The sequence below is a fragment of the Pseudophryne corroboree genome, chromosome 7, assembly GCF_028390025.1.
Source record: "Pseudophryne corroboree isolate aPseCor3 chromosome 7, aPseCor3.hap2, whole genome shotgun sequence".
Lineage (NCBI taxonomy): Eukaryota > Metazoa > Chordata > Amphibia > Anura > Myobatrachidae > Pseudophryne > Pseudophryne corroboree.
The window spans coordinates 433,140,025-433,160,339 of record NC_086450.1 but is presented as its reverse complement, the minus strand read 5'-3'; the positions used below and the strand labels follow the sequence as shown (position 1 = coordinate 433,160,339).

Here is a 20,315-nt window from a genome sequence, read left to right as displayed (position 1 = left end):
CTGTGTGACTAAGATAAGCAACCCAAGTGGCCGACACAAACACCTGGCCCATCTAGGAGTGGCACTGCAGTGTCACGCAGGATGGCACTTCAAAAAAATACTCCCCAAACAGCACATGACGCAAAGAAAAATGAAAGAAAAAAGAGGTGCAAGATGGAATTGTCCTTGGGCCCTCCCACCCACCCTTATGTTGTATAAACAGGACATGCACACTTTAACTAACCCATCATTTCAGCGACATGGTCTGCCACACGACTGTGACTGAAATGACTGGTTGGTTTGGGCCCCCACCAAAAAAGAAGCAATCAATCTCTCCTTGCACAAACTGGCTCTACAGAGGCAAGATGTCCACCTCATCATCATCGTCCGATTCATCACCCCTTTCACTGTGTACATCCCCCTCCTCACAGATTATTAATTCGTCCCCACTGGAATCCACCATCTCAGGTCCCCGTGTACTTTCTGGAGGCAATTGCTGCTGGGGAATGTCTCCACGGAGGAATTGATTATAATTCATTTTAATGAACATCATCTTCTCCACATTTTCTGGAAGTAACCTCGTACGCCGATTGCTGACAAGGTGAGCGGCGGCACTAAACACTCTTTCGGAGTACACACTGGAGGGAGGGCAACTTAGGTAGAATAAAGCCAGTTTGTGCAAGGGCCTCCAAATTGCCTCTTTTTCCTGCCAGTATACGTACGGACTGTCTGACGTGCCTACCAGGGACGTGCAGTCAGGGGAGGCAGGGGAGGCAGTGCCTCCCCTGTCAGTAATGTGTAAAATAATACAAAGAAGATACTTATGACACTTGTTCTGTGTCATAAGTATCTGGTTTACTCTTTATATTATTGTAATTATTGTTACCATCTATGAAACAGTATTATATGTGCTTTGGAGGCACCGCTGTAGGTGCCTCCCGCAGTCTATGTGAAAGGACCGGAAGAGGGGGGCGGGGCCAAGCGTTGGGCAGTGAAAGCCCATTCAGAAAAGCAGCAGAAGCGGCACCTAATAGCAGTGCCGCTTTGACAGGGGTGTGCTTTCAGCTCATATGAAAGCACACCCCTGTCAATGTGATTGGGCAGTGGGCAGGGCTTCGGAAACGGTCTCCGACAGTGACTCCAGAATCTGTGTCATCTCATCTGTGTCGGTAGCGTCTAGTTTCCTTCCCCCCCTTTCCCCGTGTGTCTCCTACTGATCCTGCAGCCAGTGGGATCAGGTCACTGCATCCCCCCCACTCACGTTTGCCGCCGATCAGTATCGTCGTCCCCCCGCAGGCACCAGGTCGGTATGAGGATGACAGCTGCTGCGTTGATGGGACTGAGAAGCGGGACACGGCGGGAGCTCTGCTCACACTTGCTCCGGCTATCTGTCTTAGCGATGCGGCTCCTGTGTGAGGCTGTCACACAGGAGCCGCGGCGCTAAGACAGATAGCCGGAGCAAGTGTGAGCAGAGCTCCCGCCGTGTCCCGCTTCTCAGTCCCATCAACGCAGCAGCTGTCATCCTCATACCGACCTGGTGCCTGCGGGAGGGGGGCTCATTCCGACCTGGTGCCTGCGGGAGGGGGGCTCATTCCGACCTGGTGCCTGCGGGAGGGGGGCTCATTCCGACCTGGTGCCTGCGGGAGGGGGGCTCATTCCGACCTGGTGCCTGCGGGAGGGGAGACACAGATCGACGGCGGCTGGGCGCTATGGACAGCAGTCGGGTATGTGGGGGCCCAGGGGCATGTGGAGGCCATCACAAATCACTCACACAGCAGGGGCACACAGTCTACCCACCATACACACACATGCATCTACACCCACTGCAGGGGCACACAGCCCCCCCCCCCCCTGTCCACACCCACAGCAGGGGCACACAGCCCCCCCATCCACACCCACAGCAGGGACACACATCACCCCCATCCACACCCACAGCAGGGGCACACAGCCCCCCCATCCACACCCACAGCAGGGACACACATCACCCCCATCCACACGCACAGCAGGGACACACATCACCCCCATCCACACCCACAGCAGGGGCACACAGCCCCCCCATCCACACCCACTGCAGGGACACACATCACCCCCATCCACACGAACAGCAGGGACACACATCACCCCCATCCACACCCACAACAGGGGCACACAGCCCCCCCATCCACACACACAGCAGGGACACACATCACCCCCATCCACACCCACAGCAGGGGCACACAGCCCCCCCATCCACACACACAGCAGGGACACACAGCCCCCCCATCCACACCCACAGCAGGGGCACACAGCCCCCCCATCCACACCCACAGCAGGGACACACATCACCCCCATCCACACGCACAGCAGGGACACACATCACCCCCATCCACACCCACAGCAGGGGCACACAGCCCCCCCATCCACACACACAGCAGGGACACACATCACCCCCATCCACACCCACAGCAGGGGCACACAGCCCCCCCATCCACACCCACAGCAGGGACACACATCACCCCCATCCACACGCACAGCAGGTACACACATCACCCCCATCCACACCCACAGCAGGGGCACACATCACCCCCCATCCACACGCACAGCAGGGACACACATCACCCCCATCCACACCCACAGCAGGGGCACACAGCCCCCCCATCCACACGCACAGCAGGGACACACATCACCCCCATCCACACCCACAGCTGGGGCACACATCACCCCCCACACACACATACAGCAGGAGCTCCTGTGCACATACTGTACAACAGAGACAAAGCACTCCCCCCCCCCCCCCCCCCGCAAACTCACCTGTGCACATACGCACAGCAGGGGCACACAGCTCTAACACTGCCAGCATGGGGTCCGTCATCTCACAGTGAGAAGGGAGACAGGGCGGCCACTGCGGATTGAGAGGGGAGCGGTGACTCACTTACATCAATTGGCAAGAGCATAGAGGGTTGGATCAGCCAGGTGCTTCCAGCATGTGGACAGACATTGATAATCCGCGGGCAGCGGGGCACATCCTCCTGGAGGGAGGGAGTCACGTCTTCAGAGGTGAGTCACGATGGCGGCGGGAGTAGTGTGTCCGCGATGATATGCCACTCTTCTAGTGACGGTCACTCCCCCATTGTGACTGTAAGGCTGTTTAGCTGCGCTCAGCGCCAGGAGCAGGAGTCCCGCCCTCCATGTGTAGGGTAGCGCAGAGCATCACTCCCCTCTATGCAGCTGTGGAGTACTCCAGTTTAAATAGCGGAGTGTGGGGGCCCTTAATGTGTGGGGGCCCCTGTCGCCCTTCCTATAATCCGGCCCTGGGAGCAGTGTCCATGGAGGGAACGACAGCAGCCGGGACCCGGGAGCTACAGGGAGCAGGTGAGATTGTTGTTTAACTTAGCGAGCGAGTACCTTTCATTACCAACCTGCCCCCCCCTGCTCCGCACGACTGCTCCCATCTGCCCCCCATGCGCCGCACCACTGCTCCCATGCTCCGCACTACTGCTCCCATCCTGCCCCCTGTGATCCGCACCGCTGCTCCCATCCTGCCCCCTGTGATCCGCACCATTGCTCCTAACCTGCCCCGCATCACTGCTCCCTTCCTGCTCCGCACCACTGCTCCCATCCTACCCCCTCCTGCTCCACACCACTACTCCCATCCGGCCCCCTCCTGCTCCGCACCACTGCTCCCAACCTCACCCCCCCACTCTGCATCATTGCTCCCAACCTGCCCCGCACCACTGCTCCCATGCTCCGCACTACTGCTCCCATCCTGCCCCCTGTGATCCGCACTGCTGCTACCATCCTGCCCCCTGTGATCCGCACCGCTGCTCCCATCCTGCCCCCTGTGATCCGCACCGCTGCTCCCATCCTGCCCCCTGTGATCCGCACCATTGCTCCTAACCTGCCCCGCATCACTGCTCCCTTCCTGCTCCGCACCACTGCTCCCATCCTACCCCCTCCTGCTCCACACCACTACTCCCATCCGGCCCCCTCCTGCTCCGCACCACTGCTCCCAACCTCACCCCCCCCCCCCACTCCGCATCATTGCTACCAACATGCCCCGCACCACTGCTCCCTTCCTGCGCCCTCCTGCTTCGCACCACTGCCCTATCCCACCCCGTCCTGCTCCGCACCACTGCTCCCATCCTGCCCCCTCCTGCTCCGCACCACTGCTCCTATCCTGCCCTCCCTGCTCTGCATCATCGGCAGGACTTAGCGAACATTATGGCTGCAGTGCCTCACCAGACACTGACCTCACCGCACGCCACTGGTGCCTACTTGGATGCGGTCACTCATATAATCCTCCACCATTCTTTCAATGGTGAGAGAATCATATGCAGTGACAGTAGACGACATGTCAGTAATCGTTGGCAGGTCCTTCAGTCCGGACCAGATGTCAGCACTCGCTCCAGACTGCCCTGCATCACCGCTAGCGGGTGGGCTCGGAATTCGTAGCCTTTTCCTCGCAGCCCCAGTTGCGGGAGAATGTGAAGAAGGAGATGTTGACGGGTCACGTTCCGCTTGACTTGACAATTTTCTCACCAGCAGGTTGAACCTCTGCAGACTTGTGTCTGCCGGAAAGAGAGATACAACGTAGGTTTTAAATCTAGGATCGAGCACGGTGGCCAAAATGTAGTGCTCGGATTTCAACAGATTGACCACCTGTGAATCCTGGTTAAGCGAATGAAGGGCTCCATCCACAAGTCCCACATGCCTAGCGGAATCGCTCTGTTTTAGCTCCTCCTTCAATGTCTCCAGCTTCTTCTGCAAAAGCCTGATGAGGGGAAAGACCTGACTCAGGCTGGCAGTATCTGAACTGACTTCACGTGTGGCAAGTTCAAAAGGTTGCAGAACCTTGCACAACGTTGAAATCATTCTCCACTGCGCTTGAGTCAGGTGCATTCCACCTCCTTTGCCTATATCGTGGCCAGATGTATAGGCTTGAATGGCCTTTTGCTGCTCCTCCATCCTCTGAAGCATATAGAGGGTTGAATTCCACCTCGTTACCACCTCTTGCTTCAGATGATGGCAGGGCAGGTTCAGGTGTTTTTGGTGGTGCTCCAGTCTTCTGTACGCGGTGCCTGTACGCCGAAAGTGGCCCGCAATTCTTCTGGCCACCGACAGCATCTCTTGCACGCCCCTGTCGTTTTTTAAATAATTCTGCACCACCAAATTCAAGGTATGTGCAAAACATGGGACGTGCTGGAATTTGCCCAGATGTAATGCACGCACAATATTGCTGGCGTTGTCCGATGCCACAAATCCCCAGGAGAGTCCAATTGGGGTAAGCCATTCTGCGATGATCTTCCTCAGTTGCCGTAAGAGGTTTTCAGCTGTGTGCGTATTCTGGAAAGCGGTGATACAAAGCGTAGCCTGCCTAGGAACGAGTTGGCATTTGCGAGATGCTGCTACTGGTGCCGCCGCTGCTGTTCTTGCAGCGGGAGGCAATACATCTACCCAGTGGACTGTCACAGTCATGTAGTCCTGAGTCTGCCCTGCTCTACTTGTCCACATGTCCGTGGTTAAGTGGACATTGGGTACAACTGCATTTTTTAGGACACTGGTGACTCTTTTTCTGACGTCTGTGTACATTTTCGGTATCGCCTGCCTAGAGCAATGGAACCTAGATGGTATTTGGTACCGGGGACACAGTACCTCAATCAAGTCTCTAGTTGGCTCTGAATTAACGATGGATACCGGAACCACGTTTCTCACCGCCCAGGCTGCCAAGGCCTCAGTTATCCGCTTTGCAGCAGGATGACTGCTGTGATATTTCATCTTCCTCGCAAAGGACTGTTGGACAGTCAATTGCTTACTGGAAGTAGTACAAGTGGTCTTCCGACTTCCCCTCTGGGATGACGATCGACTCCCAGCAGCAACAACAGCAGCGCCAGCAGCAGTGGGCGTTACACTCAAGGATGCATCAGAGGAATCCCAGGCAGGAGAGGACTCGTCAGACTTGCCAGTGACATGGCCTGCAGGACTATTGGCTTTCCTGGGTAAGGAGGAAATTGACACTGAGGGAGTTGGTGGTGTGGTTTGCAGGAGCTTGGTTACAAGAGGAAGGGATTTAGTGGTCAGTGGACTGCTTCCGCTGTCACCCAAGGTTTTTGAACTTGTCACTGACTTATGATGAATGCGCTGCAGGTGACGTATAAGGGAGGATGTTCCGAGGTGGTTAACGTCCTTACCCCTACTTATTACAGCTTGACAAAGGCAACACACGGCTTGACACCTGTTGTCCGCATTTCTGTTGAAATAATTCCACACCGAAGAGCTGATTTTTTTTGTATTTTGACCAGGCATGTCAATGGCCATATTCGTCCCACGGTCAACAGGTGTCTCCCCGGGTGCCTGACTTAAACAAACCACCTCACCATCAGAATCCTCCTTGTCAATTTCCTCCCCAGCGCCAGCAACACCCATATCCTCATCCTGGTGTACTTCAACAGTGACATCTTCAATTTGACTATTAGGAACTGGACTGCGGGTGCTCCTTCTAGCACTTGCAGGGGGCATGCAAATGGTGGAAGGTGCAAGCTCTTCCCGTCCAGTGTTGGGAAGGTCAGGCATCGCAACCGACACAATTGGACTCTCCTTGGGGATTTGTGATTTCGAAGAACGCACAGTTCTTTGCTGTGCTTTTGCCAGCTTAAGTCTTTTCTTTTTTCTAGCGAGAGGATGAGTGCTTCCATCCTCATGTGAAGCTGAACCACTAGCCATGAACATAGGCTAGGGCCTCAGCCGTTCCTTGCCACTCCGTGTCATAAATGGCATATTGGCAAGTGTACGCTTCTCCTCAGACGCTTTTAATTTTGATTTTTGGGTCATTTTTTTACTGATCTTTTGTGTTTTGGATTTTACATGCTCTGTACTATGACATTGGGCATCAGCCTTGGCAGACGACGTTGATGGCATTTTATCGTCTCGGCCATGACTAGTGGCAGCAGCTTCAGCACGAGGTGGAAGTGGATCTTGATCTTTCCCTATTTTTTTAACCTCCACATTTTTGTTCTCCATATTTTAATGCGCACAACTAAAAGGCACCACAGGTATACAATGTAGATGGATGGATAGTATACTTTATGTATGACGATGAGTGACTGAAGACACAGAGGTAGGTACAGCAGTGGCCTACCGTACTGCTATATACAGTATAATGGACCTGGTGGACACTGTCAGCAGACTGCGTTTATAGTATAAAGAAAAAAAAGACACCACAGGTATACAATGTAGATGGATGGATAGTATACTTTATGTATGACGACGAGTGACTGAAGACACAGAGGTAGGTACAGCAGTGGCCTACCGTACTGCTATATACAGTATAATGGACCTGGTGGACACTGTCAGCAGACTGCGTTTATAGTATAAAGAAAAAAAGACACCACAGGTATACAATGTACATGGATGGATAGTATACTTTATGTATGACGACGAGTGACTGAAGACACAGAGGTAGGTACAGCAGTGGCCTACCGTACTGCTATATACAGTATAATGGACCTGGTGGACACTGTCAGCAGACTGCGTTTATACTTATAGTATAAAGAAAAAAAAGACACCACAGGAGTGTTTTTCAGGCAGACAAACGTATACTGGTGGTCACTGTCAGCAAAACTGTGCACTGTACTCCTGCTATAGCTGCTCCCCAGTCTCCCCCACAATTAAGCAGTGTGAGCACTCAGCACAGTCAGATATATCATGCAGCACACTGAGGCTGAGCACAGATATGGAGCGTTTTTTTCAGGCAGAGAACGGATAAAAAAAAACTAGCAAAACTCTGCACTGTACTCCTCCTAACAGCTGCTCCCCAATCCTCCCCACAATAAGCTAAGCAGTAGCAATCAGATCAACTAACTATAACTATATAAACGGAGAGGACGCCAGCCACGTCCTCTCCCTATCAATCTCAATGCACGTGTGAAAATGGCGGCGACGCGCGGCTGCTTATATAGAATCCGAATCTCGCGAGAATCCAACAGCGGGATGATGACGTTCGGGCGCGCTCGGGTTAGCCGAGCCATACGGGAGAATCCGAGTATGGCTCGGACCCGTGTAAAAAGGGTAAAGTTCGGGGGGGTTCGGTTTCTCGGAAACCGAACCCGCTCATCACTATTCATTATGCATAAAAAGTAAAACTGCATATCACACGGCAGCCGACAGTACGTAGTATGTTATGTGTGCCATGTCCCCACGTGACGCCTGCAGCAGGAGAGAAATGAAGTGTTTGCAGTCCTGGTTGTGCCCCAATGCCCCCTTGTGCCTCAGGCAGCTACCTCTTTCACCACCACCTCCTTTGTAAAGTCAGGGAGTGATATACAGTTGGACTGCAGTAGTAAACAGCTGAGATGATTCATTTATGACTCTTTCCCACATATTGGAGATGTTTTGCTGTAAGGAAATGTTCCCAGGATTTCTCACTCCCCTCTCTGTCTCCTGAGTTCCATCATCTCACCCACATCCCGCCTCTGCCAGAAACAGCTTCTCACAGTGCAAAGGGCAGGACTCCCATCCCTGATTCCCAGTGTGTGGTTACTCAGGCCTTGTGCTATCACCTCAGAGGGGATGTGGGAATGTGGAGGGAGGCTGAGCCCAAGGGAAGGGATTGTGCTAAAGGTATGGTTCATTTCCCAGGCCTTGCACGGAGGCTTTAGGTCATTTGTGATCATATGCAGACATACAGTATCCCTTAAATCCCCTTCTCCCTTCCCTACAGCGCATGCACAGACGGCGGGTTCTTTCAATGACGTATGCTGTTTGCAGATATCCACGTGCACACTTGCGTCCATCTGCAGAATCTTGCGCACAGTGTACACAGTGTAAGACTGTTATATTCTGCTCTTACTTACTGTAAGTATGCTACTCCCCTTCTTTTTTTTTTTTGTTCTTGGTACGAAACATCCTTTCAGTGATAAGTTAGCCCGGGATTCTTAGGTTATTATTATTATCCTTTATTTATATAAGGCGCCAAAAGGGTTCCACAGCGCCCAATTACAGAGTACATAAACAAATAATCAAAACAGGAAAACAGCATCTTACAGTTGAAGACAATATAGGACAAGTACAGGGTAAATAAACATAGTTACATCAGCAGATGACACTGGAATAAGTATCAGGTGGCAGAAGACTGCTGGAGTTGGTACAGTTGAAGATTATTAAAGTAAGACAAAGGATAAGCACATGAGGAAAGAGGGCCCTACTCGTGAGAGCTTACATTCTAAAGGTGAGGGGTAGACAGACAGGGGTGACACAGACGGGGTACATAGAGAGCGTAGAACAGAGGGTTAGGATGAGATTTGGCTGGGTTTGGTGAAGTAGTGAGTCTTGAGAGCCCGTCTGAAGTTTTGTAGAGAGGTGGAGAGGTAGGGAATTCCAGGGAATTGGAGCAGCACGTGAAAAGAAGAGTGAAGAGGACAGGTGGGAGTGTAAAGGGAGATAAGGTCAGAGAGGTAGATCGGAGAGGAGTGGGTGAGGGCTTTGTAAGTAAGTGTGAGAAGCTTGAAATGGATTCTGAAAGGGAAGTTCTAACATATTCTAATTCTTTCCCATGACACTCAATATTTCAGTTTTATGTACCAGGGAATAACATACTTAGGGCAGTACCTTATAACCCACGGAAAAACATAGGGCGCTAATAACGGCGATGTTTCGGGAAAATGTTTAACTGGGGGAGGTGGAGTGCTGCTCCGGGAGCGGTCAGGAGCCAGCTCCCGGTGCAATATACACAAAGACCACGATAAGCTGCAGCTCGTGCCGGCTTATCGGGGCTAATAGGATCGTCATGGGCGATATAATTACCAGCTGTAATGTACCGCGGGTAATAGGATACCGCACTTAGAACCAGATTTATCAAGCCTTGGAGAGTGATAAATTGCACGGTATAATGTACCAGCCAATCAGCTCCTATTTCACAGGGTTTTTTTTTTTTTTTTTTTTTACAGGCTATCCTATTAGATCACCCGTAAAAAAAATGCCCTTTCTCCCGAAAACACACAGGTAGTGAAACTTGAAACGGGGCTGTTTCCGGGGATTTAGTTTTGCCTGCCTGAAGCAGGTGAAAGAAAATCCTTGATAACCGCGGCAACCTGCATTGTCCAATGCCTGCAGCAGCAGCAGTCTGGGACTGCAGGGAGGGCGCTGCAGAGTGATAAATTGCATAGTATAAAGTACCAGCCAATCAGCTCCTAACTTCCATGTTACAGGCTGCATTTGAAAAATGACAGTTAGGAGCTGATTGGTTGGTTCATTATCACCGGGCAATTTACCACTCTCCAGGGCTTGATAAATCTGGCACTTAATATAAATTTACTGTTGAAATGTGTGGAATGAGTAGGGTTCATATGTAATTTATATATACGGATGTGTCCTGTTACAGCCTTGCTGCATAGCGTACACACAGACTGCGGGTACGAGAGTACGCATGCATCCGCAATCCATTCGCTTCTATGGGAAAGCAGTGGCAGTGAATGGATCACAGCAGTGGCGTAACTAGACATTTTTCTCCCCCAAGCCAATCAGAGCTCACGAACCGGCACTTAATTTAACAGACACGCCGCTGCCGCCGGAGACCCAGGAGGGACACACAGGAGAGGTGCGCACTGTGCCCTCCGTGTCCTTCCCAAAACAATCAGTGGCGGCGGTGGCGCCCCCGCAGCCCTACGCCTCCAAGTGATCGCAGTGGCTGCGGGGCCCTAGTTACACCGCTGGATCACAGCTTTCTGTGACAGTTCATCATGAGAGCAAACGCTGCAAGGAAATAGCGGGACAAATCTGTCATAAATGCATATTGATTTACATGTAATGATATGTTGTTTTATTTTCATATAATGTATAAATTCCTATAAAATCCTAAAACATGGATTGAAATTTTTATTTTTATTTTTTTAGATCCTGAAAATCTGGGACCTAGTGATAAGTCAGGGTTATAAAAAAGCATTATTTCTAGCACTGGTCCTTTAAAAGATTCAATTCATAAGGTTTTGAGGACAACGTCTGAAGCTGCCAGCGAATAAACACAACCGTTTCCCATTCTGAGAAAGCTCCTGCTGAGCTCCACACCTAAACATATACAGATGGACCCTCGCTCACCTAGCCTTCTCTGCGGCACCTAGGTGCACCAAGGTTTATTAGCATGAGCCTTTCATCTATTGTTCTCAGCTGCAATACAATACAGAGAGAACAATACACAGGGCTGTTTTGTTCATTTGTTTGTAAATCCAGTCATAAGGATACAGAGACATGCGAGTTCACTGCTGTGCTGTTTTATTCCATCACCAACTCCAGACACACTGCACACTGGACCACCCACTTCCCAGCATCCCTCTGGTCCTAGGGACTATCACTGAAGATTCAGGCTTATACATATTAGTAAGGGAGTGTCTACAAATATTAAGCATTCTAATGCATTAACATAACAAGGGCGTTTAGGACTTTTGCCTTATTATCAAAGCCCCCTGCAGGTGAAAGTTATCTCCAGCTATTAAAATCTTCCTTCATTGTCAGAATTCTGTGATGCTTCCCATGCTGCTGACGCTAGCTGGTGGTGCAACCTAACTGGCCTGTCAAGACGTAAGGCACGGGGGTGGAGCTACACATTATTATGGACCCACCCTCGCGGTTCATTTTACAGCAAGGGGCGGGGCTTGATGAGATTCAGTGAAAAACGTGTCATCCAACCTCCGGCCGCTCACTCCAGCTGGCAAGTGCATTGCTGCCCATGTGTCACAAGCTGATTCCACAGTACCACGTTGCTCTGTCCATGACATATCTCGAGTTGACGGAACCTAGCATGAAACAGGGGACATACGGAACGGCTGCGTCTTGTGGGAGTGCCATGGGTGTGTAGCCGACTTCCGCGCTTGTGTCAGACATAGGGACGCAGCTGCCTATTTCTGATGGACCTTTTGCAAGTCCCAGTGTGATAGCCGGGCAGGGCCAGATCCATCAGTGATTTTAAAAGCATTGTCATGCCAGGCCGTTTCATCACATAAGCAAGCAGTTTATTCACAGTTCAGACAGGGTTATCACGACAATAACATTTAATTTCTTGTTCTCTCTCCAGCGTAAGATTCATATCGGTTAAATTTCTTTTAATTCGCTTCAATGGCAATAACAGCATAAACAATGATGGGACAGCATTACAGTATATACCAGCGCAGTCTCTGGGAAGCAGTAGGGCGGCGACTGCAAACCGAGATTCATTTAGGTGTGCTCTCCACCATTCGCTAGGGGCTCTATCTAAACAGGATCTCTCATGGACATGTTACTGTGGGCCTTCCGCCAAACGTGGTTTCCTACCACTCACCCAGACAGTCCTCTCCCGAAGACTCACACCTCCCATCCTGCTTCTTGGGTACCCCTGAAGGTGAAGATCCCCTTTATTTCTTCCACTGATTGATCATGCTGTAGCTGCTATCACACTGCAAATCTGGATATCTCTTGCTCTTCCTAGCAGCACCTACATGCTGTTCCATAATGCCAGGGACTGTGGAGTACCATGCTTGTTCCACAGTCCCCAGACTGTGTTTCTCCTGGACACTAGCCTGTGCCCTCCATCCCAGTCCTCAGCTCACACTGAACTGTCCTGTGCTTTGTTCCTTGTCCTAAAAACCCCCTTACACTTCCTGTCGTAACCCCCTATATGTGGCAGGCTCTGTGAGAACTGTTTTTTTCTGGTTTTGGGGCAATAAACTCCCCCACTCACTGATAAGAATCAAATGGCTTTTGGAACTTTCCAATATCTCTTGTCTCCTAATATTCCAGTATGCTACACCAGTACTAATGATGACAGCTGCGGAGGGAGAACAGAGGGTGGCGCGGCACATACAGACGCACAGACACGCCCATAGACTGTATACAGCCGCATTAGAATAGCGTAGTGAGCAGGCTACTGCGCCTGAGTCTCCGGTTAATGCGTCACACTCAGGCCCTAAATGTTATGTGTCATGTGACATGACTAAGGGGTCTAGTTACTAAGCTTTGGATGGAGATAAAGTGGCCAGAGATATAAAGTACCAGACAATCAGCTCCTAACTGTCATGTCACAGACTGGGTTTAAAAAAAATGACAGGAGCTGATTGGCTGGTACTTTATCTCCGTCCACTTTATTTCCTTCCATGGCTTAGTAAATAGACCCCTCATATGCCAGCAGCCTGCCTTCATACTTGTCAGATGGGGACTGGAGGCAGACAGTTTTTTTATAACTCCTATAGCTTATCAGGAAATGACTGAAATGAGAAAGCTGTATCTATGTGAGAGGCCCTAGCTGCACAATCCATTGCCGGAATAGAGGGATGACCACAGCCAAATTCCAGGCTGTCCCCTTATTTGTTGGTTTTGGGAGCAGAGTGTGGTACAGGGGGGGCGGCAGGAGATGGAATGACCAAAGTAGCACTTAGCAACAGTCATCTGCTTCATATGGAAGCAGTTAGCGTTTGTAACATAACTTTGAGATCCATGACCCGTTATAAACAGTCGCTTAGCAAGTTTCATCAGTCATGGATTTGAGTGCTTTACGTCCGCTCCTATGTTTACATCTACATACATTTATTACAGCATACATATGGCTCCACATGTCCCACTTTCCCCACATTTCCTGATTTCCTCAGAATAGTCCCCTGTTTCTCTACCTGAAATCACAATACTTATTTAAGCAAAACCAAGACCCCTGATGCACCCAAATGACGGGTTTAGGTGGTGTCTGCGAAATACAAGGAAGTACGAGGTAAATTTTATGGTATAAGTAAACTTTCCTTTTTTCCCCAAAAATAATAGGATCCCTAATGTAATGTGCATCAGCAATGTACCTGCTTGTGCTTGGTTCGTTGATGTATTTCGTAGGCCGCTGAGAGCAGGTCAGATGTTTTGCATTAAGCCTGATGTTCCTTCACCCAGAGGTAAACAAAGACAATGGGGTCAATTCAGTTAGATGCGAGTTTGCAAAAGGGAACTCTGCAGTGTGAAACTTACATGGGATGCATCTAGCATCCCGGCTGTCGGGATGCCGGCGGTGACTGACACCGGAATCCCGACACAACTCAGGACACCGACACCGGATTACCAACAACTGACATCCCAAAGGTGAGTATCAGGGTACGGGTTAGAGTTAGGGACTGGGGGAGGAGGGTGTTTAGGGTTAGGCACTGGGGGGTAAGCCCTAGCCACCCCCTCCGTTGGTTAGTCAAAGCCACCACCCCTAGAGGGTTAACCCTAACCGCCACTCCCTGAGGGTCAGGGTTGGGCTAGGGTGGGGGACTGAGGGGGGAAATACTTACCCCCTCCAATGTCGGGATGCCATGGATGGTCATGAGACCGCCGGCTTCCCTACCGGGTATAGTATGTATTCCACTCGCATACATTGCGGCAGTGTGCGCACCCAGTAAATGCGAGATTCATTCGAGATACAGATGGTGATCCCCAGGCTTCGAGTGGATGCATGAGTTTTCTTCATATGAGCGACCATGGAGAAGTGCATGAAAAAGTGGGGAAATCATCCTGGACCCCAAAAAGTGTGAACTAAGATTTCAGGACCATATAGAAGGCGGTTAGTGGCCTTAAGGTACAGTAAGTACTAAAAGTTCTTAAAATGGGGGGGAAATGGTTGGAAAAATGATAGGTAGCAATTGGTTTTCAGCAAGTTAAGGGGCGGGATGTACTAAAGCTGAAAATGGCGCCAAAACTCAGAAAATCAAATTTTCTGAGTTTTGGCCACAATCTCCGGAATGCATTGAGATGGTGGGTAACGCCATCTTTTTCGCAAATTCCCTCTGAGAGGGATCAAATGCATCACACTTCGCAAAAGGACGCCTGGGGCCTAAGCTATGAAGTCCTTCAGTCACAAAGGGCAGCTCTCAGCTCTCCTTTGCACATTTCTAGGTACATACCGGCATTAGTAACGCTGGTATGTACTTGATAAGTGGCAGGATGTACCGCATCGCAGATGAGATGCTTAGTACACCTCGTGCAAAGTCTTCACAGTATTTAATTAAAATGCGTTTAATGTGATTCTTTAGTGTTTTTATGCATTTATATAAACACCTCATCATTTATACACATTTCCCATCAATACAACACCTCACCACATCATACAAGTGCCACATCATACATGTCCCACATCATACAAGTGCCACATCATACAGCTCCCCATACATGTTCCACATCATACATCTCACCATACATGTCCCACATCATACAGCTCTCCATACATGTCCTATATCATACAGCTCACCATACGTGTGCCACATCATACATCTCACCACATATGTCCCACAGCATACAGCTCACCATACATGTCTCGCATCATACAGCTCACCATACATGTGCCACATCTTACAGTTCACCATACATGTCCCACATCATACATCTCACATCATACAGCTCTCCATACATGTCCTATATCATACAGCTCACCATACGTGTGCCACATCATACATCTCACCATACATGTCTCGCATCATACAGCTCACCATACATGTCTCGCATCATACAGCTCACCATACATGTGCCACATCTTACAGTTCACCATACATGTCCCACATCATACATCTCACATCATACAGCTCTCCATACATGTCCTATATCATACAGCTCACCATACGTGTGCCACATCATACATCTCACCATACATGTCTCGCATCATACAGCTCACCATACATGTCTCGCATCATACATGTCTCGCATCATACAGCTCACCATACATGTCTCGCATCATACAGCTCACCATACATGTCTCGCATCATACAGCTCACCATACATGTCTCGCATCATACAGCTCACCATACAAGTGCCACATCATACAGTTCACCATACATGTCTCGCATCATACAGCTCACCATACATGTCTCGCATCATACAGCTCACCATACATGTCTCGCATCATACAGCTCACCATACATGTCTCGCATCATACAGCTCACCATACAAGTGCCACATCATACAGTTCACCATACATGTGCCACATCATACAGCTCACCATACAAGTGCCACATCATACAGTTCACCATACATGTACCACATCATACAGCTCACCATACAAGTGCCACATCATACAGTTCACCATACATGTACCACATCATACAGCTCACCATACATGTACCACATCATACAGCTCACCATACAAGTGCCACATCATACAGCTCACCATACATGTGCCACATGATACAAGTGCCACATCATACAGCTCACCATACAAGTGCCACATCATACAGCTCACCATACAAGTGCCACATCATACAGCTCACCATACAAGTGCCACATCATACAGCTCACCATACATGTACCACATCATACAGCTCACCATACATGTCTCGCATCATACAGTTCACCATACATGTACCACATCATACAGCTCACCATACAAGTACCACATCATACAGCTCACCATACATGTACCACATCATACAGCTCACCATACAAGTGCCACATCATACAGTTCACCATACATGTACCACATCATACAGCTCACCATACATGTACCACATCATACAGCTCACCATACATGTACCACATCATACAGCTCACCATACATGTACCACATCATACAGCTCACCATACATGTACCACATCATACAAGTACCACATCATACAGCTCACCATACATGTACCACATCATACAGCTCACCATACAATTCACCATACATGTACCACATCATACAGCTCACCATACATGTACCATATCATACAGCTCACCATACATGTACCACATCATACAGCTCACCATACAAGTGCCACATCATACATGTACCACATCATACAGCTCACCATACATGTACCACATCATACAGCTCACCATACATGTACCACATCATACAGCTCACCATACATGTACCACATCATACAGCTCACCATACATGTACCACATCATACAGTTCACCATACAAGTGCCACATCATACAGTTCACCATACATGTACCACATCATACAGCTCACCATACAAGTGCCACATCATACAGTTCACCATACATGTACCACATCATACAGCTCACCATACATGTACCACATCATACAGCTCACCATACATGTACCACATCATACAGCTCACCATACATGTACCACATCATACAGCTCACCATACATGTACCACATCATACAGTTCACCATACATGTACCACATCATACAGCTCACCATACATGTACCACATCATACAGTTCACCATACATGTACCACATCATACAGCTCACCATACAAGTGCCACATCATACATGTACCACATCATACAGCTCACCATACATGTACCACATCATACAGCTCACCATACATGTACCACATCATACAGCTCACCATACAAGTGCCACATCATACAGTTCACCATACATGTACCACATCATACAGCTCACCATACAAGTGCCACATCATACAGCTCACCATACATGTACCACATCATACAGCTCACCATACATGTACCACATCATACAGCTCACCATACATGTACCACATCATACAGCTCACCATACAAGTGCCACATCATACAGCTCACCATACATGTACCACATCATACAGCTCACCATACATGTACCACATCATACAGCTCACCATACATGTACCACATCATACATCTCGCCATACATGTACCACATCATACAGCTCACCATACATGTACCACATCATACAGCTCACCATACATGTACCACATCATACAGCTCACCATACATGTCTCGCATCATACATGTGCCACATCATACAGCTCACCATACATGTACCACATCATACAGCTCACCATACTGACAAGTGTTTACTGGCCAAACTGTACTACTTAAAACCCTCCAAGTCCATGGTCATTCATTGGGTGGGGTGAAGTAGAGGTGATGCACTGTGTTCCAACATTTTTACCCTGAAATAAAGATTTTCCCTACCTACCCACCTGCTCAGAAGGGTGCCTGCCCATATAGTATACTTAGTGAATTTTCTCACAGTGCCCTACTCGCTCCTGATTAAATTGACTCCCAATGTGGCTGAGACACCAACAATGGTTTAAGAAAAAACACACGTTACCGGAATCAGCAGTGCCCTTAAAAGTCTACAATTCTCTCCACATGCACTCGTCTCCAGCATGACCTGTGTTTGGAAATTCTGAATTGGCACAATTTATGGCTCCTGTACTAATAGGAATTCCTGAACATGGGTATTGACCCGAGGTTTGGTTAATGAAAGCTCATGATCCTATATATAGGAAGATGCAGCCAACAGTAGCCCAATGTGCAGAATGGGATTGCTGCTGACCTTATCATCTGCTGTGATGCCCCCTACTGTTGGCTAGTGAAAGACGACTGCACATGACTGAACGAAGCTCCTTGCAGAAACATCAGCCACTGTCTAGCAAGGTTGGGAGGTCGCCTGTGGTTTATTATTCTTCCTCAGCTGTGGGTAAGAGAGAGCACCAATGCAAATAAACACATTCCTGGAGAAACAAACAGTGGCAAGCCTACCAGGCCTTTGATTCCACCTGACATAACTTAGAGGCTAACTGAATTCAGATACAGAGAACACCCATAGATATTGTATGGGTGGTGTGGAGACACTTGCCCATCTGCCTAAGGTTCTATGGGTAAGTAATGCCATCAGGCTAGGGATGGGTATTGGCCTTGATGACTGCAGAGAGGCAACTGAATTGGTGCTTTTTTTTATTAATATTACTACTACTTGTTTATATGCCACAGCAACATAACACAAACTGCATAAAATGAATGTTTTCTAAATTAAAGAACTTCATCCAAATATAAATTGTCCCTAGTCACTGTACATTCCTATTAGCAGAACCAAGGGGGACCTATGGCAAGGTTGCCTGGTCAGCAACACCTGGTCCTCAGGGTTGCCTGGTACGGTAACTTACATTGTGGGTTATCTCATTTACAGTAACTTTCTACATTCACCTATCAAACTTGAGGCCTAGTAATATAATTATTGGAGAACCAAAAAATGACTGTTTTGCGCTAAAATACAGGTTGAGTATCCCATATCCAAATATTCCGAAATACGGAATATTCCAAAATACGGACTTTTTTGAGTGAGAGTGAGATAGTGAAAACTTTGTTTTCTGATGGCTCAATGTACACAAACTTTGTTTAATACACAAAGCTATTAAAAATATTGTATTAAATGACCTTCAGGCTGTGTGTATAAGGTGTTTATGAAACATAAATGAATTGTGTGAATGTAGAAACACTTTGTTTAATGCACAAAGTTATAAAAAATATTGGCTAAAATTACCTTCAGGCTGTGTGTATAAGGTGTATATGTAACATAAATGCATTCTGTGCTTAGATATAGGTCCCATCACCATGATATCTCATTATGGTATGCAATTATTCCAAAATACGGAAAAATCCCATATCCAAAATACCTCTGGTCCCAAGCATTTTGGATAAGGGAGACTCAACCTGTACTAAATGGTGCATATATGAATGAAAACTCCTGTATAATATATAACCATCTGATTTATTTATTCAATAAAAAAAATAAAAAAATAAATTATATATATATATATATGCACACACAGGTTGAGTATCCCATATCCATATATTCCGAAATACGGAATATTCCGAAATACGGACTTTTTTGAGTGAGAGTGAGATAGTGAAATCTTTGTTTTTTGATGGCTCAGTGTACACAAACTTTGTTTAAAACACAAAGTTATTAATAATATTGTATTAAATGACCTTCAGGCTGTGTGTATAAGGTGTATATGAAACATAAATGAATTGTGTGTATGTACACATACTTTGTTTAATGCACAAAGTTATAAAAAATATTGGCAAAAATTACCTTCAGGCTGTGTGTATAAGGTGTATATGAAACATAAATGCATTCTGTGCTTAGATTTAGGTCCCATCACCATGATATCTCATTATGGTATCTAATTATTCCAAAATACGGAAAAATCCGTTATCCAAAATACCTCTGGTCCCAAGCATTTTGGATAAGGGATACTCAACCTGTATATATAAAAAAAGATTGGGTAACGTTCTGCTTTTACTATATAGAATTCATGCGTACAAGTTATCAAATACTTTTCCTAATTGCTATAACAATGGAAAACACCTGATATATATTACCACATGTAGTATGAATACTTATGAACACTCTAGATAGTATCCAGTCTTAAGTATACATCTTTCATAAAAAAGTGCAATTTAACTTTAAAATGTTATTCATATAAATATTGTAGAAACAACTGTGTTTAAAGATGCTGTCCCAAATTGTGGTTACCACTCATATGCTGTATGCACACAGCTTATTGTTCCATGATATATATGTTTCTTAAAATGGTATGAAAACTTTTGCACGTAGAAACAACTATGTTTAAAATTGCTGTCCCAAATTGTGGTTACCTCTCATGATGTATGCACACAGCTTATTGTTC

The 20,315-nt window shown here is 47.8% G+C and overlaps 1 protein-coding gene across 2 annotated transcripts in view; it reads left to right on the top strand.

Annotated features, from left to right (window-relative positions):
• The window catches only part of LOC134945529 (somatostatin receptor type 5-like), a 534,823-nt gene that overhangs the window by 444,490 nt on the left and 70,018 nt on the right, over window positions 1-20,315 (top strand). Inside the window, exons 5-6 of one of the 2 annotated variants that reach the window (XM_063934875.1) lie at window positions 8,675-8,808; window positions 10,846-11,407. The exons of the other annotated variant lie outside the window; for it this stretch is intronic. Coding sequence (XP_063790945.1) covers window positions 8,675-8,808; window positions 10,846-10,852 — 141 coding nt within the window. The 3' untranslated portion in view covers window positions 10,853-11,407. Of the gene's footprint in view, window positions 1-8,674; window positions 8,809-10,845; window positions 11,408-20,315 lie in introns of those variants that run through there. 2 annotated transcript variants of the gene reach the window in all.